The sequence below is a fragment of the Zalophus californianus genome, chromosome 2, assembly GCF_009762305.2.
Source record: "Zalophus californianus isolate mZalCal1 chromosome 2, mZalCal1.pri.v2, whole genome shotgun sequence".
Classification (NCBI taxonomy): domain Eukaryota; kingdom Metazoa; phylum Chordata; class Mammalia; order Carnivora; family Otariidae; genus Zalophus; species Zalophus californianus.
Genome location: NC_045596.1, coordinates 149702624 through 149730150, shown reverse-complemented (window position 1 = coordinate 149730150; position 27527 = coordinate 149702624). Strand labels below are relative to the sequence as shown.

Here is a 27527-nt window from a genome sequence, read left to right as displayed (position 1 = left end):
GCTCGATCCCAGGATCCTGCGATCATGACCTGAGCTGAAGGCAGTCTCTTAACTGAGCCACCCAGGTGCTCCGAGGATTAGAAATCTTAAAAGTAATAGCTTTCCAGAGGATAGAAGACCTTTAACAGGTGTTAAAGAAAAGCCAAAGGTGAACAGTAGTTAAAGCAGTAAAAACAGATTTTATTCAGAATAGCCATTGCAGTAGGGAAAAAGAGACCTCAGTATAGAACTGGGCTCAATTCTGAATACAACAAGGAAAAGTGGGAGCAGAGTGGAGGGGTCAGTGGATTTAAAGTGATGAAGGTGGGAACATCTGGGGTGAGGGACATTCTCGCCAAACGACCTAACCTAAGGGGACAGGGCGATGGGATGATGGGGACTGAGGAACCCTGCCGGACAGTCGCGGGGATCAGTAGCAGAATTCTTGCTAAAATTGGGCGATGCAGGGATAGACACAGAAGTACGAGAGTGGAGGGTTCAAAGGAGCTGGACTAAAGTTTGGTGAAAGATTCTGGCACCAGGAAGACGAGCCAGCTTCTCAAGAGTGGACTGGGCTCTGCCAGCCGCCGCCCGTGGGTTCCGGGGACAAGAGGAAGATTTGGAGGGAGGCACCGGGAGCGAAGGGGTAGCCAGCAGGGTGGCGGGGGGGGGGGCGGGGGGTGACGACGGGCGGGGTTGACCTCGGCCCCGGGGGGCGGGCCAGCCGTGAGCCCGCTGGGGTGGAAGGAGAGCCGGCCCCGCCCCTCGGGGGCGCCTCCCAGCCTCGCTCAGGTCTATGGAGGAAAAACTCTACGCGGGCCCTACGACTCCGATGGCCGTGGCCGCCTGCGGCATCAAGGCCATGTCCCTGTTCAAGCGGACCTTGGTGCTGAGCCCCGCCGCAGCACCCCGGGGCACGGGCACTGCCGCAGGCTCCGCGCCGCGCGGCTGCCCCTTGTCTCCCGCCGCCTGGCCCTCCAAGGACTGGCCGCGCGGGGAGGGCGTCTGCGGCAGGCTGCGGACCCCGCCGGCAGTCGGCCGCCTGCCCCTGTCCCACTCCTGCCGCTCTGCATCTCCCACCTCCGCCTGTCTTCTCTGCCCCCAGGACTCGCTGAGCAGCAGCTTGAAAACTTGTTACAAGTATCTCAATCAGACCAGTCGCAGTTTTGCAGCTGTCATCGAGGCGCTGGATGGGGAAATGCGGTGAGTGGCCAGACAGCTCCTTTTCACTTGGGGGAGGAGAGCTTTTCCCGGGGACTGGGACGTTGAGCCACTACTTTCTGACAGCCCCTAGCGTTGCAGTCTCTGCTGGTGGCTCAGCTGGAGCGTGCCCCACCAGAGTGAAGGCAATGTTCTGGTTGGAACACCCATGTATTTACTTTAGAATGCCCTTCCGGGCACTTTGCCATCTAATAGTGTCCCTGTGGGCCCAGCTCTTTCAGGGAAGCGGGGAGGAAGGGGGGGGGGTGGGGGGTGGGGGAGGGTGGTGTTTATTGACTTTTTTTAGTCCTGGCGGCTGAACCTGTCTCTGAGTAGGTCATGCATTTTTCTTGGCTTCACTATGCTACTTTGCAATTCTAGCATATGGGGTTAATTCCAATGAAGTAGCTATTTTTTTTTTTTTTTAAGTTGTGTTTAAGTAATCTCTATACCCCACCTGGTCCTCAAGTTTAGAACTCCTGACTGAACCAGCCCAAGTTCCTTCTGGGCAGATTGCATACATGAACCTAGACCAATTGCGTTTGTGTATGACAGTATACTATTTTGACTATTTATACTATTATACTAATTTGACTTTATTTTTTATCTGCAAAAATACCAGGTCCGTGTAAACACTTGGCCTGTCGATTTTTGTACAGCTGTTCTATGTTGGTTAAATGTAACTCACTCTGGGAGTAGTTGTGACATCCAGCTGGTAGGGGTTTTTTTATTTTGTTTTTTATAAATAAACCACTGAAGTCCATTGCTCCCATCTAAGAAAGGAAAACTAAGATGGCTTGTTGAGTACAAAAAGCTTTGGCTATCTTTCCATAGTTCTTTAGGGGTAGGGCCGTAAGAGGGTTTGCATAAATGACATGTTATTTTGGAATAAATATCTTGGAACGTTTGTCCCATCATATTAATAGTTCTCCCGCTTTTACAGTCATGCGGTATGCATATTTTATCTGGTCCTCCGAGCCCTGGACACTCTGGAAGATGACATGACCATCAGTGTAGAAAAAAAAGTCCCACTGCTACACAACTTTCACTCTTACCTTTACGAACCCGACTGGCGGTATATGGACAGCAAGGAGAAAGATCGACAAGTGCTAGAGGACTTCCCAACGGTAGCGGAATTACAGATTTCTCCTGCCTACGGTTGTGTGTATAATTGATGATATAGTTGTCAGCCAGCCCTCATCCCCGTGGAGAACAGTAGCAGAAGCAGTGTGAGGGCAGTGTAATCTAATGTGATGGGTAAGCTCTGGTAGCCGAGACTCTGAAGCCATGCTGCCTGGGTTGGAATTCCACCTCTTCCACTTATTAGCCGGTGTGGAGTGACGTGGCCTGTGTAAACCTCAGTTTCTCCATCTATGGAGATAATACTAGTACCTGCCTCGCCTCGTAGTATTGCTGTGAGGCTTAAAAGAGTCGAGACAGGTTAGAAGGGTATTAGCTACTATTACCGTTAACACTGTGTTGCTTAAAAGTCCAGTGTTTCTTCCTTTGGAAAGATACATTCTAATTCCAGTGTCATAAAAGATGGATTCTCAGGCCCGCTCACAAAACCTGTTCCCTATCTAATACAGCCTAAGTGTAGAGGGCTTCTGGCTTCTGGGACCCTTAGCCTGGTAGCATGGCTGTGCTGTTCAGGATGGGTCCAGCTGTGGGGAGGACCGAGGAGCAGGGTGATCCTCTACCACTTAGAGCTGTGTGATTCGGGACACATTCCTAAGTTTCTCTGCCTCAGCTTCCTCATTTGTAAATTTAGAGCTCTGAGGGTTGACAAGTTCCTATTTATAAGTACTTAGAAGAGTGCTTGCTGTATGCTAAGTATTCTATAATTATTAAGTGTTCAGTCCATTCCGTTGGACTTAAAGTGGGTTATAATTAAAACCTTGAGTTTTAAAACATTGACAAGGTTATGTTATATATGTGACTAGGTCTTACTTTTCTGGAATTTGCATGTCTTATCACACAAATAACTGCTGCTTTCATACCTCATAAATAAAAGGTTGATTTAGTGAAGTCTCATGTTCTCTAACAGACCAAAGAAGCCCTTCTTTTTGTACACAGTTGCCAGAATTGGGGGGGAAGAATAGTCCTCGTGTGGCTGTTGCTACTGAGACAGATCTATATTCCTGAGTGGGGAGGGGAGGAATCCACCCAATACAAAAGAGTGAGAGACTCCTTTGGAGCAAGGGCTATTTCAGATTACTGAGATTGCGTCTTTGCTGTCAAAGACAAAAATAAAAGACAATAAAGTTCAAACCAAAAGAAAAAATCTGTGAGGAGTAAATAGGTGGAGCTGATACAGGACAATGTGATAGAACAGAGGAAGAAGGAAGAAGAACCCGTGAAGAATAGGTAGGGAATGAGAGCACTCACCTAGAGCAGGGACCAGTGATCTGGCTCGCCTAGGACACCTGTCACGTGACCAGAGGCTGGGTTTCCTCTGCCTGGAAATCGGTGGCCATTCACTGATGAGCTTGTGAAACTGCCAACACAGGAGGAAGTGCTACAAACAGGGTCCCATAGCAATTTATAACTGATGTGTATTCTCACTTAAAAAAGGTATATTCTAGCTAGAGCCTCCAAAACCAAAAAACCCTTCCAAACTATTTTCAAACTGAGTAGATTCATAAAAAATAATTTCTAGTCATTGTGGGATAAGTGTTGTAGGTATTTGAAAAATCAAGGCAGCCCTATCCACTCAGCAGAAATGAAAGAATATAAAAATGTGTGAATGTCAGAATAATTGGGGATATAGCTAGTAGATGTTTGGATAATATTTCAATATGTTTAGAAAACCAAAAGTCTTCTTTATAAATAGTGCATTCCAATGGAAAAACAACAGTTTGTTCAAGCAAATTTCAACATTCAGTCGATCTTTTCCTGTGTTGGGGAGTAGGGTGAACGCAGACACTCCCCTCCTAAGAGCAGAGACTCGCCCTGGCAGAGTAGAAGGGATCAGAGGGCACAGGCCAGGCATTACTGTTTTGCTGTTGCTAACCCTTTATGTCCTTAATGTGAAACATCTGAAGCTATGTGTTTCGTGAGGATGCAACCTTGAATGGGAGGTCCGTTCAGCCTGTTGTTCCGATTGAGATAGGAATATATGGAAAGTCATAGTGTCTTATTTTCGTTGGGAATGCTTTGTGCACATGCTGATCAATCCCAGCATCTCCTTGAGACAAGATGCCCAGTTTGAAGGGTAAACCGTCTCCTTGGGTTAGGTGTACCGTCAGTTTCGGGCGAGGCCCTAAGGCAGAACAGATAACTTGGCCTCACTCACATAGTACTGCTCTTAGACTGAGGTAAGAAGGGCCCGCCCCTCACTTTACAGGGCCCCACTCAAAGGGGTGAGGGGTCCCCAGGGCCATGGGAGTGTGCCTGCCCAGAGCTTATGCAGCTCCCCTTCTAGACTATGTTCCGGGTCTGTGGAATTCCCTGCCCTCAATTCCCTGAGCTCCCTTTCCGGGTTGGCAGTCTGTTGCCTCTGGCCTGTCTTCTCCAGGGTGAATCATGCACCAGTGACCCTGCCCCTAGGCCTTCTGGGGCCAGACAGAGCCGGGAGTGGGAAGGCCAGGGTGCAGGCCGGGAGCTGGGGCTCAGCAGTCTCTGCCCTGCTGCATTTTTTGGAACAAGCCCTGAGGAAAATTTAAATTCACACCTGAGTCCTTCAGGTTGTGGTTAAGGTGTCTTCGTAAAAGCAGGAGAATAGCACATACTGTTTAACAAGTTACTAGTGTGACTGATAATTTCAAGATTTTGAGCCAGTATGGTATGTGGGCCTCCATTTGTGCTCTTGTCCCAGGCCCCACAGACTTCAGGCTTAAGCCCAGACAACGTGTTCTCACCAAGTGAGCCCCTCCCCAGTGTGTGTGCATTGAGATTGAACCTCGTGTTTTATGCTTTAGTGGCCATTAGTTGGTATCATTTGAAGCCAGACTTTCTGGAACTTTCACTGTATATTATGGATTAGATTAGAGTATATCTTTTTCGCCTGGTACTAGGGGAAACTAGTAGTCTTCCAGATCCACCCCAAACACAACTTAAGGAATGGCATAGGGTTATTTTTAAATGCTAATAGCAATAATAACATACATTTATTGAGCTATGAAGTAGTTATGAAATATATTTCAATGTTCATTCAATATTTGTATTATTTTATGGTAATGTAGTTTTAACATTTAATCACTGACATACTTTACTGCTCTGTTAAAAATTGGTTAAAGACAATAAAACTGTTGGTTTTTCCAGAAAAAAAAAAATCGGTTAAAAACAGAATTCCGCATATAAGTGAAGAAGGTAGAATTACCCAGTGTTCTGATCATAACATCCTAAAGTTTATAGGGAATTTTTCTTTGTAGATGAATGGAAGTGTCGTGCTACCCTTGGACCCCTACTTGGTATTTGGTCCTCCTCCATTATACTAGTGGATTCACCACGATATCCTTCCTTTGTGTACTTGAGTCACCGGAGAGTGACTGCAGGACCTACAAATCTACTGTAGTTGTCAAACAGAATTGCCTGGATGGATAGTAAAAAGTCCTTATGACTCGTTTCACTCGGCAAAGCTTGTTGTCGCTCCTACAGAGTATGTGAGACCGGGCTTTGCTCTCATAAATAAAATGACCTAGTCCAGGGTCTGTTGAAAGAATGGGGTCCTAGGGAGATTCAGGGATTCAAATACCCTTTGGTAGAGTCACTCATGTGTTTCAGTCCCCAATAGGAATGACTTTTTGGCTTTGTCTTGGAACAGCTGTTCTGGAAAGAATAGCATTCTGGAAAGATTGGATTGATTTTATGGATTTGGGGGGAGTTTCACAGTTGATATTGAGAAGCCTAAGAAACCTTAGGCTTCTGAATCCCTGTGGTGCTGTGCAGCCAGCTGGTTTGCCCTCAGGTCCTTAAATAGAGGTGTTTCCTGAGGAAGCTTTTCTAGCCATTCTGTAAATGTAGACCAAGTATGCCTCCCACTTGTTTTCAGTATTATGTGTTGGCTCTATTAATATTTGTAGCATTTAAAGAAATTTCGTGGTGTTTCTGTACTCTATTTGATCATCTAGAGATACTTCTTTAAACTTAAATAGGATGTTTGTGCAATAGCAGTGAATTTAAAAACCATCAGTACAATTTCTACATTAGAGGTTGGGCTATGAAAAAAAAATATTGGGTAGCATGCCTCTGATTGAGCTAAATTGAGCTGTTTTAAGGAATTAAAATATATAGCCTTATAGTAGGGGAGACACTATAACTTCCTGATAGAAATCTGGGAATTGATGACAGAAAACGGGTTGGCTGATCTCCTTAGTAGAATGTAAACTGTACAGGGGCTAAGTGTCTGCTCCTTTCCAGGCTGTGTATCCCCAGTGCCTAGAACAAAGCTTGCTATGTAGGAAGTGCTTGATACACGTTTGCAGGAATGAGTCTTCCCTATCATGAGGTTTGTCTGAAATGGGGCATTCTTCCTAAAATTCTTACATTTATGTCCACTTTATGTAGAAGCACCTCATTTATTATCTATTGGAAAGATGAGTGTAGAGTGAGACTTTGATTTTCTTTTGAGTCTAGAAACTTTAGCATTTTTAGACCCTTCTATTTTAGCAATTATAACATTTCTGAGCTTATTATGCAATATGTAGAAAACTAGTACAACCTAGATGTTAGGCTTATAGATGAATCATTTGGGAGTCTTAATGAGTTCTGCTATTGCTTTGTTTTATGATCTGTAGGTACCATGTTGGTTCCCGGTGTAAATACGTATTTCATATTTTCCCTTTTTCGTGATTTCCATTTCAGATCTCCCTTGAGTTTAGAAATTTGGCTGAGAAATATCAAACAGTGATTGTTGACATTTGCCGGAAAATGGGAGTTGGGATGGCGGAGTTTTTGGATAAACACGTAACATCTGAACAGGAGTGGGACAAGGTCAGTGTTTACAAAGTAGCATTGGTGTGGGGTGCATAGAACAGGTGGCAGTACGCACTGTGAAGTTCAGAGTGAGGAAAAAGTTGTCTGCCAGTTCCACGTTTTCTGATTTTATAACCCACCTGTGTAGCTTGAATGTCTCATCATAAACAATAAAGGGGCTTATAATTGAATATTTGAAATAATCCATGCCCTAGGGCATTTACCATTAAGTCAGGCCAAAGTGAATATAACCTGTCCCAGAGGTTACACACATTAAGCTGCTGCTTCTTTTTTTTCAGATTTTATTTATTGGGGCGCCTGGGTGGCTCAGTTGGTTAAGCGGCTGCCTTCAGCTCAGGTCATGATTCCAGAGTCCTGGGATCGAGCCCTGCATCGAGCCCCGCATCGGGCTCCTTGCTCTGCGGGGAGCCTGCTTCTCCCTCTCCCTCTGCCTGCTGCTCCCCCTGCTTGTGATCTATCTCTCTCTCTCTCTCACTCTCTCTCTCTCTCTGTGTCAAATAAATAAATAAAGTCTTTAAAAAAAAAAAGATTTTATTTATTTATTTGCCAGAGAGAGACACAGCAAGAGAGGGAACGCAAGCAGGGGGAGTGGGAGAGGGAGAAGCAGACTTCCCACTCCGTGGAGCAGGGAGCCCGATGCGGGGCTTGATCCCAGGACCCTGAGATCACGACCTAAGCCGAAGGCAGACGCTTAACGACTGAGCCACCCAGGTGCCCCACACATTAAACTTCTAAAAATGTCTCTGACTTGCTGTGAAATTTTAGAGAAATGGCTAAGTTACTCCATGTAATACAGAGATACTCGAGGTTTTCAAATCTTAAAAATGTGTTTTTTGTTATTTACTTTCTTCCATCACTGAGTATGTGTGTTTTGTGGACACACCTTAGTATCTGAATCAATCTGCAGTTCCATGTTAGCACAAGATGACTTTTAAACTCCGTACGAGCTTGACCCCGTTTGTTGACAGGAAGTAGGTATCACTTAAACTGTAAATTGTATGTGTGTTTCCTTTCCAAGTTTATGAGAATCCAGAGGTACTAGCTTAGGATCATGGGTGTGTTGTGCTGAGGAGTGAGTACCTTTCCAATGCCTTACTTCTTCCTTTCCCATCAGCTCCTTACAGAATTAACACAGTAGGAGAAGTTCCGAGTTTCTCGACCTCCCTCCCCCAGTTCATCTGGTGGTTAGAAACGAATACGTGTGAGGACTGGCACTGGGAGACCTCACGTGGACGAGATTGGCCTCCTCGGGAGACAGAGGAGCTGGGAAGGGCAATGAGAGCAGATGATGTGGCAGATAAAATTATACTGGGCTTTTATTTGGCCCGAGTTTTTCCTGAGCAGCAGCTGTGTAGGATACTGGTCAGGGGAGGAGTTGGGCGGCAGGGAGAAAGTGCCTATCTAGACAAAGTGACCTAATTGACAGTGGGGACTAGACAACACCAAAATACGGGCTAGGAAGGAGGAGGGGTCTTGCCTATTTTCCATAGGAATGATGTTTGTGGGACTTCTTCATCACCCCCGTGGAAGCAAAGACCTTTTAAACATCTGGACTACGTGTGTATTTTTTTTATCCTTAATAGTGTTCACATTAGGATCTCAGGAGAGAAGCGACTGTATACATACTCCTTGAGGGAGTGTAGGTTCAAAGTCTGGCCTCTTAACCCTTCAGTTCCTAAAACTTGCTGGCATCATCTTGGGGGCTGCTGGCTAATGCGCTCCCACTCGGCATGAGTGAGGCTGCTGCTGGGATTGTACATTTATGAATTTAAAGTTAAAAGTTGAAACTCCTGGCCAAGAATCAGCACTGGTTAGCTGCATGGTGACTCCCTTTTCTGCCATGCAGACCTCTTCAGGAGACCCAACGATAGCTTGTTGAGTACAAGCTCTGATTAGATGAAAGTCAGTACTTTTAGTGATTCCCCGCCCCCCCCCTTCAACTTTGGAGGAAGAGGACTACTTCCATTCTAGGAATATTTCTATGCAAAGAACTATTATCTGAAAATCTACTTTTCCTTGGGCAGTGCTAAGGACATACTGATGTTTTTTAGTTTCTAGTAATTCTTTTTAAATTTCTTGTAGTTGTCCACAGCTCATTTCTCTATTTTAGCATATCTTTTGTTTTGTTTTGTTTTGTTTTGTTTTTAAAAGATCTTACTATTTATTTGACAAAGAGAGACACAGCGAGAGAGGGAACACAAGCAGGGGGAGTGGGAGAGGGAGAAGCAGGCTTCCCACGGAGCACGGAGCCCTGATGTGGGGCTCGATCCCAGGACCCCGGGATCATGACCTGAGCCAAAGGCAGACGCTTAACGACAGAGCCACCCAGGTGCCCCAAATATTTTAGCATATCTTTACTCTTTCCCAGATTCTTTCTTTCTTAGACCATATTTCAAGTGCTTTCTCTTTGCCATTTCATTGTGCCCTTTGATTAGTCTGGCTGTGTGTTACTTTCAACCAGGGGCCCTCCTTTGGTCTTTCCCGAACTTTTACCCTTCCTGATGTCCCCTCCAGAGTGTACCTTCTTTAACTGCTCTCCACTTCTTAAATTGTGTAATGGACATTCATTTCATAAGAGTATTGCATTAAGTTGTCTTGGAATACTCTTTTCAGGAGAGGATAGCTTTGACAAACCACTTTTACAGGAAAAAAATGCATTGACAATCGAGAATGATGTTTACCAAGATCTCTTTTGAGAAGAGGAAGTTTCAGCAAAGTTGTTAGAGCCTGCCTCGTAAGCCAGACTACCTGGCTTTGAGTCCCTGGCCTCTGACTTCCAGATGAGTGATCTTGGGCAATTAGTTGACTGACCCCTCTGTCGGCCCCGGTTTGCACATCTGTAAAATGGTGATAGTAATGATACATGCCTCATAAAGTGTCGGTGAGGACTGAATACGCAGAGTGCTTAAAAGCAGTGGCAAGAACAGACTGTGGTACTTTGTTCTTCTAGGTAATGAAGATTTTGAGACACTGCAAGATCTTGAAGTGTCTTCAAGACTAAACTCCACTTACTATTCTAGTTTCTATTAGAATATTCCTTATTCCCTCATTGCCTTCACTCTCAATTTTAGATATCAGAAAGCTTACTATACTAGTTTATTTTTTCAATGACCTTTTATTCTAGGAGTAGTGCGTGTCCACAGTAGAAATACGGAAAACTCAGGTGAAAGAATTAAACCATCACACCAGCCAGAGATCAGAGGTCACTTTGGTTAAGTCTTTTGTGCACACCCTTCTTGGATGTTCTTTTTTCCTTACATGTACATAGTGTATATTTGTGTACATGTTTGCGTTTTTTAATCAAAATGAGATCTTGTACATTCTGTTTGGAACCTGTTTTGGGGTTTTGTTTTGGGGGTTTTTTTGTAGCTCATGATCTTGGGTGTTTCCATATTAGTAAATACTTCGTTATTTCTTACAGTACTGTCACTATGTCGCCGGGCTGGTGGGAATTGGCCTTTCCCGTCTATTCTCAGCCTCAGAGTTAGAAGACCCCTTAGTTGGTGAAGACGTAGAGTGTGCCAATTCTATGGGCCTGTTTCTGCAGAAAACAAACATCATTCGTGATTATCTGGAAGACCAGCGAGAAGGAAGAGAGTTTTGGCCTCAAGAGGTAACAGATGCAGGGGATTTGGGAAAAATAACTTTAAATACTTCCTCAAAACAAAACAAAACAAATCTTTTGGTTGTAAGTGATAGAAATATCAATCAAACTACCTTAGACAATGTAAGAGAATGTATAAAACAGGTTAGGATTTAGTTGGCTTCAGAGTAGACTGGCTAAATCCAGGGCTTCAGACTATGTATAGTCATACACACACACACTCACACAGAGACTCTGTCCGTGTTCTTTCTTTCCCTTAGATAGGCTTTCTCCGAGTGGTGGATATAACAACTCATGACTCACAACCTGCTAGCTTAACAAAGAAGTTCTTAGGGAGACCAGTTGGTGGGGTGTGGATCCTGTGCCCAACCCATGATCAGTTACTGTAGCCAGAGGGCCGAGTAGTCGAGCCACACCTGGATTATATCTTCCCAACACACACAGAATAGATTTACTACCCCCCCACCACCAAAACAGAAGGATTCTGTGGCGGGAAGGAGGAAGATGCTAGAGAGGCAAAAACTGTAGGATGTTCATTATAAGAGACAAGAGTTCATCTTTGACTTAATTTTAAAAAAACGGATAAGCAAAGCAAAGGCTTGGACATTGGTTTTATTCAGAAGGAAAGCTAGAAAATTTTAGGACTATTTCCTGATTTTACTATAGCATTTGCCTATTTCTTCCCATAAAATGGTTTCCTAAAACAAAGTGCTTTTAATTTTTTTATTTTCTAAAATTTAAAGATTTTATTAGGGAGAGGGCACAAGCAGGGCTAGGGGCAGAGGAAGAAGCAGACTCCCCACTAAGCAGGGAGCCCCATGTGGGGCTTGATCCCTTGACCCTGAAATCATGACCTGAGCTGAAGTCAGATGCTTAACTGACTAAGCCACCCAGGCGCCCCAACCAAGTGCTTTTAAAGTGAATAAAAGGCAGGTGACAAAGTAGGGGAAATATTTGCGACTTACACCGCAGATATGAGGCTCATATCCCCAATACAAAAACTGCTAAAAGTTAAGACCAGCTACTTTTAGAAAACCGGGCAAAGAGATAAGAACAGATTGTTCATGGAAAGAAAGATCTTTTTTTTTGTTTTTGAAAGAAAGATCCTTAAACAGCTGAGAAGATGATCAATCTCACTCCTAATAAGAAAACTTCACATTAAAACAACCCTGGGCTGAGACATCCTACTTTGCCAAGCTTCCCAGGTGCCTCCTGTGCAGGCAGGGTTGCCAAAGAGCTCTTGACCACCTTTCCTTGGACACCAAGGCTCAGCGAAGCGCAGGTGTTTGTGTGAGGACCCGCAGTGAGTCAGTGGCCACCTGAAAGGGCCGCCTCGGTCTCTGGGTCTCAGCTGGGGCCTGCCCCCTGTTACCACACTGTCTCTCACCCAGGCGCGTCCTCCCAGCGTGGGTCATGTGCACCAGCTCTGCAGATCTGCCCACGGTTCACTTCCCTCTTCTGTAATATTGAATAGCTGGTAGACCACAGAATAGTGGTGTGGATAAAATGAGATAAACTTTGGCCAGGGTGCTTACTAAATGTAGGTTCAAATAACTTAACCAAAAATGAGAGAAAAGAACCCTGAGAGACTATTTCTGGGGTCGGATTGGCAAAAATCATGTTTGGTAATCGCCAAGCAAGACTGGGGACATAGGCACTGTGTGTGGCTGGTGAAAGTGTGTCCTAGTGCAAACAGCCCTGAGCACGGGCAGCTTGGCAAGTGAATAATATGGGAGCTTCTTGAGGCAGCTTTGTTTCTAATAGTTACAGTTTATAAACAACTGAGATGTCCATCTATACAGGACTGATTGAACTATGGTATATTCACTTGGTGGAGCACAAAAAGAAATAAACTAGGGAGTGATCTCCAGGTTATATTATTAAGTGAAAAAAAGCAAGGTGCGTGCACAGCAGTGTAAACTCAACGTAATAAAATGTTTTCAGTAATTATACTGTGAATAATATTGTTACTGAAATACTGAAACTATTATAGAAACTCTGTAACATAGCAAATAGGCAGTTGTGTTCGTATCAGCCTAGGAACCAAGATTTTCACTCTAAAATAAAAGGTACGAATATAAAAATATTAATAAAGTTAAGCCAAACTCCCATAATCCTAAACTGAATTGGAAATATCAGTATGAACTCCTGATACAGATTCTCTTAAAAAAAAAAAAATGTTTAGCTCTCTCTACCAAGAGGTAAAGAAACAAACCAGTAGAAATGTGTACCGCTGGTGTGTTCCAGTTTGGTCTTTTAATACCATTTCCCACCACACAGAATAGTGGGGCAGGAAATATACAAAATAAGCTTGGGATATGCTGTCACGCCAGGAAATAAGGGAGTTATCAAAGTAAAAAGTACAGCAGAAAAAGGTACAGGATCCAGTTCAAAGGCGTTTTCACTGACCACATATGGAACAATTTGAGTATCAAAAAGAATAAAGACTGCAGTGGGTTAAAACACACCAAATGTGTTTAAATCTAAAAATGAGCATGTGCCTCTTGAAAGATGGTGTGTTCTCTTACCAAGAGGCACAAAACATCTGATCTTGGCCCACTTTTGATGTTAGCAGTCATTAGGCTTCATGCCTAGTTCTGCTAATTTATTGGGGATCAAGTCCCGCATCCGGCTTCTTGCTCAGCGGGGAGCCTGCTTCTCCCTCTGCCCGCTGCTCCCCCTGCTTGTGCTCTCTCTCCTTTCTCTTTCTCTGATAGATAGATAGATAGATAGATAGATAGATAGATAGATAGATAGATAAAATCTTTTAAAAAACCTCATATCTGATTGGGTTTAATCTGTTGTAATTTTTCTCACTACAAGAAGAGGTTCAGGTTGGCTCCTGAGTCCTCATGAGGGGGACCCTTAATAGTCTTTGATAGCTTTCTTGCCATTTGGTATGTGAAGATGTTCTAAGCCCATTTTGTACATTTCTTGCCTGAGCTCTGGACTCCTCCAGCTCTTAAGAAGCCCGTCCAGGACACCTGGGCTAATGGGAAATAGTACCCAACACTGCACTTGCTCACTAGGGACAGTTCACTGCTCTTGGGATAGTCACTGTATGTGTGTGTTTAGTTGTAAAGCTCAAATACCTTGTAAGTTTATATTGATATTTCCAGTTCAAACTCAGGACCGTAGGATGGTTACATAATCTCCTCTGTATTACATTTCTACTTCATTTCTTCCTTATCGAGATTCATACTTCTCAGGGAAATCAGAGATGCTAGAATGAGTATATACCATGATTACTCATTTGCTTTTTTTCCCCTCATTACAGATCCTGCAGTCTCTGAATAATGATACTCAACTACCACCAAAATTGAAGACATTTTTTGCATATGCTATACTAATTCCCAATTTTTTGTGATTGTATTTATTTCTGAATTGTCAGATTAGATAGCCATTGCCACTGTAATATCTCCCTTTCCTCCTTACTTAGTCTTAGTTTAAGCTCCTCACCAGTCTTTATATTATGTCTCCAGTCATTTTGGCTGTCTGGAGCTCGCACGCTGATAGATAGGAGAGACCCATGAGAATAATAACTCCCCATGTTTATACAGATTGATAACAATTTGTGGCTTTGATGTTTGAAAGTTAGTTTTTCTAGATACAAAATTTTTAGCTCACATTTTTGAGTATCCCATATTCTTCTGCTTTACAGACCGGCTGTTGAAAATCTAAGGATAACTTTCTTTTCCTTATAAGTTACGGGTTTCTTTTTGTTTTCCTTGGTGGTCACTGCCTAGATCTCTTATCACTGGAGATGCCGAAAGGTGATGTCCTAATTTTATCATCGTTTCTGCATCTCTTAGCAGGAATTTGGGATTTTGTAAAAATGGAAGTGGTGGTGGCCAATCATGTGTTCGGGGGAGTGTATAGAGTGACAATAAGCATTATTCTTTGGGAAGCTTCAGAGTGACCAAAAATGAAAGTAAGTTCTTTGCTAGCTTCAGAGACTCCTTTAAATAATATCATTAAAAATTGTCAAATCAATCCCACTGTTGCAGTTGAAGATGTTATTTCGCTTTTGAGTTACTAAGATCCAAGGAGGTAATGTTCTCATAGTATAGACTCAGCTCATTTTCCCTCAGTACACTTGTTCAGCAGCATTCTTATTAGAATTGGGAATGCCATGTTAATCGTGATTTACTTTGAGGCCTGACCATCTTCAGAATGCTTAACATTTAGCTTGCAGTACTGTTGTGGCTGATTTTGTATCTATCTGGTTATATTTTTCAGGAGGAGACTAATGCCTTCTGGAATAATGGGAGTCATCAAAGTATTGCTTAGTACATGCTGTACTATGTGTCCCTAAGGGACAATTTCCCAAATACTTAAGTGACTCCTAGGTTGTGATCAGACCCAGACTGGTCATCATAAATAGCCACTGCGTGGAGCTTAAAACAGACTTGATCTTGATGAAAGAGGAGTCCGCAGCTAAGAAAAACTTCACTGTAGATCATAGTTCTTATTCACAAAGATTCTTTCCTATTGCTTGTACATTCTTCCCTTATGCACGTGCTAACTTATTTTTTAAGGTTTGGAGCAAATATGTTAAGAAGTTGGGCGATTTTGCTAAACCACAGAATATTGACTTGGCTGTGAAGTGCCTGAACGAACTTATAACCAACGCACTACACCACATCCCAGATGTCATCACTTACCTTTCAAGACTTAGAAACCAAAGTGTGTTTAACTTCTGCGCTATTCCACAGGTATGCAATGGAGCTCTTCTTGTATATGAGGGGTGGAAGCTAAAAGGAGCGGCGTGGTTGTGGTGATGGGGGTGGAGAGAATGCATTTACTATTTTGGTTTGCTGTATTCAGGAATATGGTTCCTTTTAAAAAATGACTCTGGTCTATTTTCTTTTGCTGGGGGGGAGGCAGGCAGTGTTTCACTACATTTCCCCTCAACCCCACAACCACCATACCCAGCTCAGCCTCCTTAGATCCTTAGCCTCACAATTAAATCTAGGGCTTTGGCTTAGATTTGGGGGGAATGCTGGGTAAAATGTAGGTGAAGGTTTATCATTACAGACTCTTACTTAAGCGCTTAGTTTTTGCTGTCCGTTTCCCAGCTCAGGATAACACAACCTGATCCTATGGACCTAGCCCCTCAGTCCTCTAGGAGCTTACACTTTTTTAAATGCCTTTGCCAATTATTTCAGTTTTTAACTCAAATACATGAAAGTCATAGGATTTAACTGATTTGGAAACTTGATTTTTTTTTTAAAGATTTTTATTTAGTTGAGAGAGAGAGAGAGAGAGAGCGAGCACGAGCAGGGGGAGGGGCAGAGGGAAGAGGGAGACTCCCCGCTGAGCGTGGAGCCCGACACAGGGCTTGATCCCAGGACCGTGGGATCATGACCTGAGCCAAAGGTAGATGCTTAACCGACTGAGCCACCCAGGCGCCCCTTGATTTTTTCTTTTAATGACCAATCTTGAGTGGTTTTTGGAACTAAATTCTGCATGCTTGATTTAGGTTCCCATTTATCTTAGAAGTAATTTGCCATTGAGCATGGGAACTATCCCCCCTTCTCATTTGTCCCCCACCCCTTCATGCTATTTTTTCATGTATAATAGTTACGTTTGTTGTAGGGACAATAGAAAATTATTTGTAGATTTTTTTTTAAAGATTTTATTTATTTGATAGAGAGATAGTGAGAGAGGGAACACAAGCAGGGTGAGTGGGAGAGGGGAGAGGCAGCCTTCCCACCGAGCAGGGAGCCTGATGCGGGCGGGGCTCGATCCCAGGACCCTGGGATCATGACCCAAGCCGAAGGCAGACACTTAACGAAGGAGCCACCCAGGTGCCCCAGTAGATATTATTTTGAGTACATTTTTTGGCTCTCTAACTCATTACTCTAGCATAGAAAATGATGTATGGACTTAATGGACTTATTTTTTCCAAATAAAAAGGAACTTTCGTGGTCACACCAAAGAATCATTTAAGACACAAAGAGCACTTGATTCTATGTATTGTTGGAGAAGCAAGGAGTGGGAAAGGTCCAAGTTTTGACATGCTTTCTTCATGGTGATTTTTTTCTTGGTTAGTTCCATCTTAGCCCTTTGTCACTTTCTTAATCTACAGAACTTTTTTTCACCTTTTCAAAATGGTGATGTTTAGCATGCCATTTCTTTTTTTCATGAAATGAAATAAATTAGTGTTTTTTTTTTTTCTTTTTCTCTCTCCCTCCTTATATCTGAAGGTGATGGCCATTGCCACTCTGGCTGCCTGTTATAATAATCAGCAGGTGTTCAAAGGCGTAGTGAAGATCCGAAAAGGGCAAGCAGTAACTCTAATGATGGACGCCACCAATATGCCGGCGGTCAAAGCTATAATCTACCAGTACATGGAAGAGGTGGGTTCTTATTTCACTACCTGGAGAATCTGTAGCTATTTTTAGGATTTAAATAATGTCACTGTTTAAACAGTTCATACTTGGATATTAGATGGTCCTAACAACTCACTGTGTTATGGTATAAAGAGACAGGAGTTGGTGTCCTTTATTAGGAAACAGTGTGTGCACAGATTGCTGATCGATCAGAGCCGCATGGCACCCCGGTGGGAGGGTATAAATGCAGCGAGCCTCTAGGGTGGAAGCCCCTAAGGAGGATGAGGTTTTTTGAGGCAGAAGATGATGGTAGAGGCCAGCCCAGGCTTCTTGATTCATGGGTGAGGAGAGTGAAGCCGAGGCTTGTGCATGCTAACACAGTATCTGACCGAGTGGATCTCAGACCCCAGGCCAGGTTGCCTGTCACCCAATCCAGTACTTTCCATTACGTCATAGGCCTCAACTGAGAAACCACAGTAGGGAATTCCAGCAAAGGAAAATCATCAAGTTGCAATGATTTCTCAATTTTCTAATGCAAATCTCATTTCAAACGCCAGAACTACCCTATAAAACAAAACATACTTGTTCAAGTCAGATCTCCTACTGTGGAGATATAATCTATGACTAGGTTCAAAAAACTTTCTGTTAGAGGCTGAAACTAATCACTAGGCCCCAGAGTGGTGGTTCTTAATTGAAGGGGCTTTTGCGCCTCCCCCCACCGCCCCCACCAGCGGACATTTGGCAATGTCTGGAGATATTTTTTGTGATGCTCACACTGGCGAGGGGGGTGGCTGCTGCCTTCTGGTTAGTGGAGGCCCTGAGATCCTTAGATTCTTACTGAAGATTGAACTACTACAGAAACACATGAAACATGAAAGACCTTCTTCCTTCCTCCCTCCCAGAGAGAACTATTGTTGTCAATAATTTTCTGCCTCCTTCCCGTCCTCCGGTTACACCTTCACAGGGATGTGATGTGTAATAGTGGTTTCCCCTAAACAGAATTCTGCCAAACAGTGATTTCCTCTGATTTCTATTGCCTGTTGCACGTTCTCCTTGGAGTTCCTCCCTGTCTTCTATCTGACAAGCTTTGGACCTCTGCATTTCTACCAGAGGCACCTACAGAAGACATAAGAGAAGAGACCCTGGGTGGCTCAGTCGGTTAAGCAGCTGCCTTCAGCTCAGGTCATGATCCCAGGGTTCTGGGATCGAGTCCCACGTCGGGCTCCCTGCTCAGTGGGGAGCCTGCTTCTCCCTCTACTCCCGCACCCCCCCACCGTGCATGCTCTCCTTCTCTCAAATAAATCAATAAAATCTTAAAAAAAAAAGACCAAATTTTTTTTAAAAATCCTAAAATTCTTTGGTGACTAGATACAGTGTTCATTCAGCCATTGACCAAAAAACTGCTACTGATGAGACTTGGGACAGTCTGGTTCACCGTGTCACCAGCACTTCCTTTGAGCTTGCTGTGTGCCTGGCAGAGGAACAGAATAGGTGGGTACTGTTAATATCAAGGAAACTTGAGCTGGAGCCATAATTTGGACCCAGATCTGGCTGACTTCAGAGCCTGCGCTGTTCACTACAATTCTAAGGGGTTTTGGAGTACCCTTTCCAAACTAAGTAGTACCGTATTAGGCACTTTTCCTCCATTTTATATAATGTAGTATGTAAGTCAGAGAAGATTTCAGTTGAGTTGAGAGGCTGCAACAGTTGAGTGGCCCACAAAGCTGAAAATATTTTTCTGGCCCTTTAAGAACATTTGCAGACCCCTGATTTAAGGCATCAGTTGTTTCAAGCTACTCAAGGTAATTGCGGGGGGGAGATGTTAATACTTGAGTTGATTTGATTGAGAAAAATCTCTGAAGACTTCCAAGTCTGAAGGAATAAAATGTAATAATGGCTTTGATGTCAGCATGAATGAAATTTCAAGTGAAACCTTTTTGTATCAAGTCCACAAGTTGTCTGGGTTTTTGGTTTTTTTTTTTAGGATTTTGAGAGAGAGAGAGTGCATGAGTGAGGGGGAGGGGCAGAGGGAGAAGCTGACTCCCCGCTGAGCAGGGAGCCTTATATGGGGCTCGATCCCAGCTGGATCGGGACCTGAGCCGAAGGCAGATGCTTCACCGACTGAGCCACCCAGGTGCCCCCAGTTGTCTGGCTCTTTGCTGCTGTCCAATTATTAACACTGAATCCTACTTCTCCTCACTGATCAAGTCTGTCCTTTGCAGGGAGACAGGAAGACACATTTATTCTGTCGGGTCTCTGGGCCTAACTGGTGGTAACCATAATGCCTTTGCAGGGGACTTGCAGGCTTTCCTCCTGCAGCTCTAGTGTTTAGTGGAAGAGTCAGAGTGACAGCTGAACCTTGCTGAGTAGGTGGGCACTGCTCCTCAGTGTCCTGCGTCATCTGGAGCAGCCTCAGCTTCAAACCAGTCTGGATACCTGTCAGCTGGCGAGAAGCTCCACCAGCTATTTTGGGGCAGAAACAAATGCTCCGGCAAACAGCCAGAAACTATTATTTCCTTCTCTGCCAATGCTCATTCCTTGGTGAGGGCAAGCTTTTTGAAGCTGGCGCAGCTTCCGGGTTCACCCTGTGCTGTGGTTCGTCTAGAGCATCGTCCTGCCCTTCAAGCCCTTCTTGTGCTCACGACTCACAAGTGTGGTCCTCGGGTCAGCAGCATCTGGGGCCCCTGGACGCTTGCTGGAGTCTCACGCCAGCTCGAACCCACTGCATCAGAATCTGCCTTTACCAAGCCCCCCAGGTGATCAGCTGTGGACAGAAAGGCTGGAAAGCACTGCTGTTATCCCACCCTCTCCTCAGCTGCTGCCGCCTTTTCCCCATGTGAGGAAGTGCAGGATGGTGTGTTGTGAACCTGCTTCGCTCCTCTGTGTCCGCCTCCCAGGTGTGAGCCTAAGCGCTGTGTGTACACACTCCTGCGCCCACCGCCCCCACCGTTGCCCTCTCGAGATCTGCCGCCTCTTCCTCCAAAGCCCTCTCCTCCCCCTGTCACTCCTCTAGTCTGTATGTGCGCTCGGGCCACTAGCTTCAGAAAGCTTCAGAAAGTCAAAATATAACTCTGGCTTGACTTTGCTCCTTTCTGCCTACTCCCCCCGCACCCCGCCACTTAAGCTTCTCGAAAGATACATGTACTTCATGTTATTTATTCCCATTTTTTTCTCAACCCACCTCACGCTAGCCAGCTTTTGTTCCTACCTTGTTATGAGAACTGTGCTTACTGAAGTGCTTGGATGACCTTCTAATGACCAGTTTTTAAAGCATTCTCCGGTCATGATCCGGGAGTCCCGGGATCGAGTCCCACATCGGGCTCCCTGCTCAGCGGGGAGTCTGCTTCTCTCTCTGACCCTCCCCCCTCTCATGTTCTCTCTCTCTCTATCTCATTCTCCCTCTCAAATAAATAAATAAATAAATCTTTAAAAAAAAAAAAGCGTTCTCCCTGATCCCACTGTATTATTTGACACTGGCTTTCTCACCTTGAAAGCCTTTTCCCCTCTAGGCTTCTGTGACGCTTGCCTCCAGTTTAACCTCTTACCTGCCGACTCCTCTGCCCTTCTGGCTCCTATACTGATATTTCCCGGAGTTCTGTCTTGGTTTTCATTTCTTCTCACTGCACAACAGCTTTCTGGTATTCTCTTTGATGGCCCGGCTTCTTTCTCCACCACATGCTCATCACTCCTGACTTGATTAGTCCAGCTCAGGACTTGGTCAGAAACTTTTTTTTTTTTTTTTTTTTGCTTAATGACATTACCATTCGCCTGATCAAGGAATCCGGACCCAGGCTCCTCCTTTATCCCCTAACCCTGATCCGTAGGCATCTCTGTGTCCCACCGGTTCCACCTATAAACTTTCCTACTTGTCAGAATTTTGCACACATTACCCTCTGACCAAGCAATTCTAGGACTTTACATGCAAAATTAGCCAGAAAATGTGCAGAGGTGCTTATTGTGACATTTTGTCCTCAGTCCTCATTGGGAAGGAATTGATTAAATTATAGTACATTCACATTATGTGGCTTGTGTTTAAAAACAGAATGACGTCATTTTCTAGGTTCTGGCATTAAGAAATGTCCATAAAAAATTATGTGGGTGAAAAAAGTCAAATCGCAGTATAATCTATTTATAACCTATTTTAAAAATAAAATTGTATATAATTTTATATGCACAATGTAGTCATATATTTATCCACTATATAGAATATAGTCATTCATTTTTTTTTTTTAAGATTTTATTTATTTATTTGACACAGAGAGAGAGAGCACAGGCAGGGGGAACAGGAGAGGGAGAAGCAGGCTCCCCACCGAGCAGGGAGCCTGATGTGGGGCTTGATCCCAAGACCCTGGGATCATGACCTGAGCCGAAATCAAGAGTCAGATGCTTAACCGACGGAGCCACCCAGGTGCCCCTGCATTGCTTGTTTTTATAAGCATAACTCCATCATCTAAATGTTTTTTAAAAGAAAGTAGAGGAAATTACAGTTTCATCCCGCTTCTGTTGTTCTCTCTAAAGCTATTCTTGGTAGCATAATATTAGATATTAGATATCATTAGCGTATTTCGGTAGGCGCACATATATATATATATATATATTTTTTTTTTTTTTTTAATTGAGCTCTTTGCCCATTGCGGGGCCTGAACTCATGACCCCAAGATCAAGAGTCACATGCTCTCCCGACTGAGCCAGCCAGGCGCCCCTGTAGCCATATTCTTTTATTTTCTTGCTATACTAAAGTGCAGCTCTGCCCTTTTGGTGGGGAGGTGGGAGGGTGGCAAGAATATGATGTATGTCTATGGAAAAAAGTACCCATTACATAATGAAAATTTTGGGAAAAAATTATTTAAAAATATGCCTGCTCTGTCGTCTTCCTCCTCTTTGCCTCCGTCTTGGCTCAGATCCTTGTCACTTCCCACCTCCGTCATCTCTTAGCTACTCTGTCAGTTTGAGTCAGTGACCATTTGCGTGCCGGGCACAGAGCTGGGCTGGAGGCAGAAAGATGAGGAAGATGTGGTGCCTTTGGGACTTGCAGTCCAGGGAGACACACAGAAATAGCTGAATTCAGTGTTAAAGTGATAAGGGAGGTGTTATGTGCAGGAGAGGGGCACGTGGCCCAACCTGGGGGTTCAAGGCAGGTTTTCTAGAAGACCTAATATCTAAATTAAGACTTGGGCAACGGGCAAGAGTTAGCCAGGTGAAGGAGTGTGACAGGCATTCCAGGAGTGGGGAATAGTGTGAGCGAAGAGGGGAACAGAAGCGTGCAGAACAATCCACATGTAAGACAACAGTCGAGTTGTTCCAGTGGTGAGAAAAGACAGGCGGGCAGCAGCAGGTGAAGCTGGAAAGGTTCAGTGGCCCCAGGTCACGGGTGCCCTTGTGCTCCACAGCACCGAGCTCAGACCTTAACTCGGCAACCCATAGGGAGCCAGTGGGGGGGGGGGTGTCAAGCAGAGGTTTTCGGTTTTTTTGGGGACAGTGTGGCAAGCAGGTGAGTGGACTTCAGGGTTCAGTAGAGTCAGGAGCTCAGTTTGGAGGCTGGTCATAGCTCAGATGAGAGGCATCGAGGGTCTCGCCCGTAGCTGTGTTGGAAGCGTGGACGGGAGGCCTGGGTTCAGCAAATGCCTTGGAGGTTTGTGGAGGGGGCGGGAGGGGCAGAGGCTCCAAGAGGGTTCTAGGAGGACTACTCTCCGGCTCCCAGCTTCTGCTCTCGCCTTTCTTCATCCAGCCTGTGGTCCACACCACAGATTCCATCTTGTCTGGCTGTGTTTGCCCTGCCTTTTCAGTAGCCTTTCCCCTGCAGCGTGTTGCGCTGCTCCAGCGCGGTCAGACTCTGCCGACTTTCCCAGGCTCCCCCGCTGTGCCCGGCGCTGGGAGGCACAGACCGGAGAGGACCTGGGTGGCTGGCTCCCTGGGGGCAGGGATGCCCTGGTGCCCCCTAGGTCAGGCTGTGGGACGATACAAGCCTCCGTGGACAATCCTGCCTTATCAGTGGGGTGACTTTGGGTTATTCCTTTCGTGTTCTCTGAGCCTGTTTGCTCATTGGGAAGAGGGACATGAGATACCTCCCTGTGTAGGGTTACTGTAAGAAGTAAACACAGAAGGTGTTTATAAATTTTCTAGGACTCACTAAGTGGCACTTAAAATTTTCTCCTTTCTTTAACAGATTTATCATAGAATCCCCAGCTCAGACCCATCTTCTGGTAAAACAAGGCAGATCATCTCCACCATCAGGACACAGAATCTTCCCAATTGTCAGCTGATCTCCCGAAGTCACTACTCCCCTATTTACCTGTCATTTGTCATGCTCTTGGCTGCCCTGAGCTGGCAGTACCTGAGCACCCTGTCCCAGGTCCCAGAAGACTATGTTCAGACCGGAGAGCACTGACTGGGATATTGGTCTGGAAGCTCAAGTTCACCCTGAAATGGGCTGGCCTTTTCTTCAAGAAAAAGGATATTGGTACCCCCCTCCCCCCTTTTTTCCCTCCCGCTTTAATCCCTGAAAGAACTCTGTGGACTTGAGACTTTTAGAAACTGTGACATGTGGTCAAGAAGCTAAGAATACAAGGGAAGGCTACCTCACCCTCGGCAGGCAGGCCCTCGCGGGTGGTGCTCACGACTGCGCGCCATGGCCAACAGCAGAGGGCCGCTCACTGCAGGTCAGGGGACATGGTGGCATGTGGGGCTGCCGAGAGGTCTTACTTAGTGTGAATCTTGACTAGAATTCTAATTAAATGTATTTAATTTGAAGCAACCTTGGAATACATGTCCTTGTACAAAGTGAAGTGAATTTTCTCCGTTGGGTTCCCGTTTTTCTCATCGTTTTATTCAGTTGATTTGAATGCAGTAGACGTCCGTGTTTGTAGGTCTAGGCAACAGCCCTAGGTTTCCTAAGAGTGCAGACTGTCTTCTGCCCATGAAGGCTAAGGACTGACTTCTGGGGGTTCTGGAATTGCTTCCTGGTTTAAAAGGAGGTTAGCTTTCAGAAAGAAACTGCAGGATTGCTTTGGGTCCCATCGTGGAAGACTGGCCTCCAGTTAAGGCTGACTTTTTAAGAAGACATCATATATAAAGATGTGTTTATAATGAACTGAGTTACTTTGCATCTGTGGAGGGCAGCTCATTTGAAAGCCTGGATGAGCACGGCAAATAGGAACGCAAGAATGGAGTCAGTGATGGAGGGACTGATGGCCGTCTGCGGCCCCCGCAGAGCCAGCCAGAGCAGGACCAAGAAGAAGGACCCAGCTGCCTGGGCCCTGCACGGCTGTGCCTGCTGGAAACGAGCCTGCGAGCCTGCGGTAGCCTCGCCTCCCTGGCCAGCTTGGGACCTACACTCCCTCTACCAGCCTGCTGTCCCCCTTGGCCGACTCTTAGCCGCATGCAGAAATGTTACCATGTCCAGGATTTTTGTGGGTTTTTTTTGTCTTTTGTTTCTTTTTTTTTTTTAAATCACCAGTTTATACATGGAAGCCTCAAGAAAGGCAACGTGTGTTTTCAGGTGATGGGCTGGAAAGCCGAAGAGCATTTAGCCTCCTCCTTCTAGCATCACTGTCTGCCTTGAGCCCCGCACAGGCCGGGGGTGTGAGGCACACTCACCCAGGACCTTACTGCAAATCTAGGCCTGGGCCGGGGAGGACACGGCCCCTCTTGGAGGGTGTTTGAAAAAGCCCCTCAAGCTGAGGAATCACGGTTGTGGGGCATGAAAGTACTTTCTAGAAGCCATTCATACCCTCGGTGTATATAGCCTGCTCTTCCGCTGCAGTTCTTTGTGTGCGGTGATGTAATCATTGAAGCTGAGGGTTTTCCAAAACCAGCAGGAGTGCTGGTCTCGCATTGTTACACACGTACTCACACTGCTGTCCCTTCATGTCCCCGGCTGCCACCGAACACAGTGGCCTAGTTTCGGTCCCTGGAAGCTGTGGTGAATTGGTTCATCTGAGGGTCGGTCCTGGACAAACTTGTCACCACGCTGAAGCCAGGCGTTTGCCGCATGGGGTACAGCTCTGAGCCAGGTTCCCCAGGAATTTTCCTAGTAATTTAAGCATCAGAACTTGGTTTAAGATTCCAAGGTGGGTTGTTAGAAATTTGTGTGTTGAAATGCTGGATGAGTTCTGCTACAACCCATGTAGGACAGAGAACAACCTGGTGGAAATCTTGGTCTGGGGTGGGTGTACTGGAAGGTTTCTTTCCTGGCTCAGTCATGACCTGCGGGACTTTCTGAGCTTCTGTATGGTTTAGAAGATCTCCTAGGCCCCTCCCGGCCATAAAGTTATGTGACTTTTACTATCACGGACTCGTGCAAAGTCTTAGCTCTTGTGCCCACTCCTGAGTGCTTTGGAAGATCATTTTCCTTCTAAATATATTTCTCTATTAAAATTGCCAGATAAAATATAGGATGCCCAGTTAAACTAGAATTTGACACACTAGTTTTGTTTTGTTTTAGTATAATCATGTCCCAAATATTGCACAGGACTTATTTCTACTAAAAAATTACTTGCTCTGAAATTCAAATCTGATTGAACATCCTTTGTTTTTGTTTTTTGAAAGATTTTATTTATTCATTTGAGACACACAGAGAGAGAGAGCATGAGGAGGGGGAGAGGGAGAGGGAGAAGCAGACTCCCTGCTGAGCCAGGAGCCCGATGTGGGGCTGAATCCCAGGACCCCGAGATCATGACCTGAGCCGAAGGCAGATGCTTAACCATCTGGGCCACCCAGGTGCCACAACATCCTTTGTTTTTGTTGAATCTGGCAACCCCACCCTCTGCTCCACACTAATCAGAGGTATAGGATCTCTGGCCTAAGGTCTACTTGAGTTCTACTTACAGGGAAATATTTGAGCTTTTCCTCAGAGGAATATCTGACCCATCTGAATCTAGGGCTTTAAATTTAAAGAACTCCCTTACAACAGACAGAAGCAAGAGTCTGATCTCCACACTCCGGGAGCTTCTGGAGCTCCAGATACACCTGCACACATGCACACCCATCTCCTTTTGGGAAAGTGCTTGGAGCAATTACCTGGAAGCCCCATTCTGTTGTGGAACCCTTTCCCTGGGGCTGGTGTGCACATGTGTGTGGGGGAAGGAGGGGTGGCTAGCCATTTGTTAATTAATCTTAGCAGTTTGGGAAGCAAAGCTCCAAAGCCATGGTTCTCAAACTTCAGCATCTGAATTGCCTGAAGGTCCCAGATTGCTAGGACCATTTCTCTCAGGTCTTGGGGAGTACCCCCCAAACTGGCATCTTTAAGTTCTCAGGTGATACACATGCTGCTGGTCAGGAGCCCAGTTTGAGAACCGCTGCTCTAAGGCCTTATTTTTCAAATTCTAATGAACATATGAATCAGCAGGAGTCTTGTTAAATTGCAAGGGCAGATTCATAGCTCTGGCCCAAATCCCGCATTTCTAACAAGCTGCTGCCAGGTGATGGCCATGCTTTTGGTCTGAAGCATAGCTATCTGACGCATTTTAAGAGTGGAAAAGGTTCAACTATGTGCGCAGACATCTGAGTCTAAACTAAACCCACACCCTCCTCTGGGTAATGAGCAAAAAGGCACGGTCCCTTCCATTGATTACCTTGTTCGGACAGGCACCTGAGAGAAGCATACCACTTGTTGAACTGAGTGACAGGGTGATCAATGAGGTAATTTGAGGTTTATTTAAGTATTGACATTGATCCCAACCCTAAATAAACATGTCTGGTTTTGTTTTCTAACAGACTCCTTAAGCCAAGCGTGCAGATGCCCTGCAGTTCATCTGGGTCCTTGCTGTATTGCATCTCCGCCGGCTTCCCAGCTGAGCGCGGAGCTGCGGGTGGGTGCGGGGTGGGCACAGGATGAGCACAGGATGGACATGGCATCATCTGATTCCGTGTGGGGGCAGGTCGAATTTGTCAGAACTACACTGAGGTTATGAATGTCTTCCAAATGAAATTTGAAGAATAAAGTTTGGCTTTGGTAACCTTTGTTAAACGCTTAAATATTATGTCAGGTGTCACAGATTTTTAAGGTTTTCATTTAATTCTGGCTTTCACAAATTTTCCTTTCCATATTCAGCAGGTGTTTAAGAGCTTATCTGATGAGGCACTTTCTGATCCCTAACTTCTAGTTCCCATTGGAAGTCAAACTTCCCATGCTTCTAGACCTAGTCCAGCCCACAGCTGGGAAAGAAGTCAGGTACTGACAGGGCCAGTGGGATGGGGGCAGTTCTTCTCGTTTCCTGTTCCCTCCAACACTGGTGTACTTCGCTGCTTGGGATTCTTAACCGGGACTATGCAAAGCAACAGTTCTTAACCGGCAACGTGACCCAGACACAGAGGGAACTCAGACTAGGACACGAAGGCTGCTTCCTCCCCGTCCCAACATCCGGCGGCGACCAGGGCGACCCAGCCCTCCACTAGGACAGCTGGCTTCCGGCGTCACCCCCATGCCACACTTGTGTGACCCCCCCACCGCGGGTTGCCGCTGGCTTGTGGCT

The 27527-nt window shown here is 45.2% G+C and overlaps 1 protein-coding gene across 3 annotated transcripts in view; it reads left to right on the top strand.

Moving 5' to 3' along the window:
• FDFT1 (farnesyl-diphosphate farnesyltransferase 1) overlaps positions 1-25560 on the top strand; it is a 34433-nt gene extending 8873 nt beyond the window's left edge. The window contains exons 2-8 of one of the 3 annotated variants that reach the window (XM_027598998.2): positions 1085-1182; positions 2123-2306; positions 6985-7113; positions 10538-10729; positions 15259-15435; positions 16930-17082; positions 23222-25560. In XM_027598998.2, the coding sequence (XP_027454799.2) occupies positions 1085-1182; positions 2123-2306; positions 6985-7113; positions 10538-10729; positions 15259-15435; positions 16930-17082; positions 23222-23443 (1155 nt within the window). In that variant the 3' untranslated portion in view covers positions 23444-25560. Of the gene's footprint in view, positions 1-762; positions 1183-2122; positions 2307-6984; positions 7114-10537; positions 10730-15258; positions 15436-16929; positions 17083-23221 lie in introns of those variants that run through there. The other 2 variants (XM_027598996.2, XM_027598999.2) reach the window with 2 other exon arrangements.
• The last annotated feature ends 1967 nt before the right edge of the window (positions 25561-27527 follow it).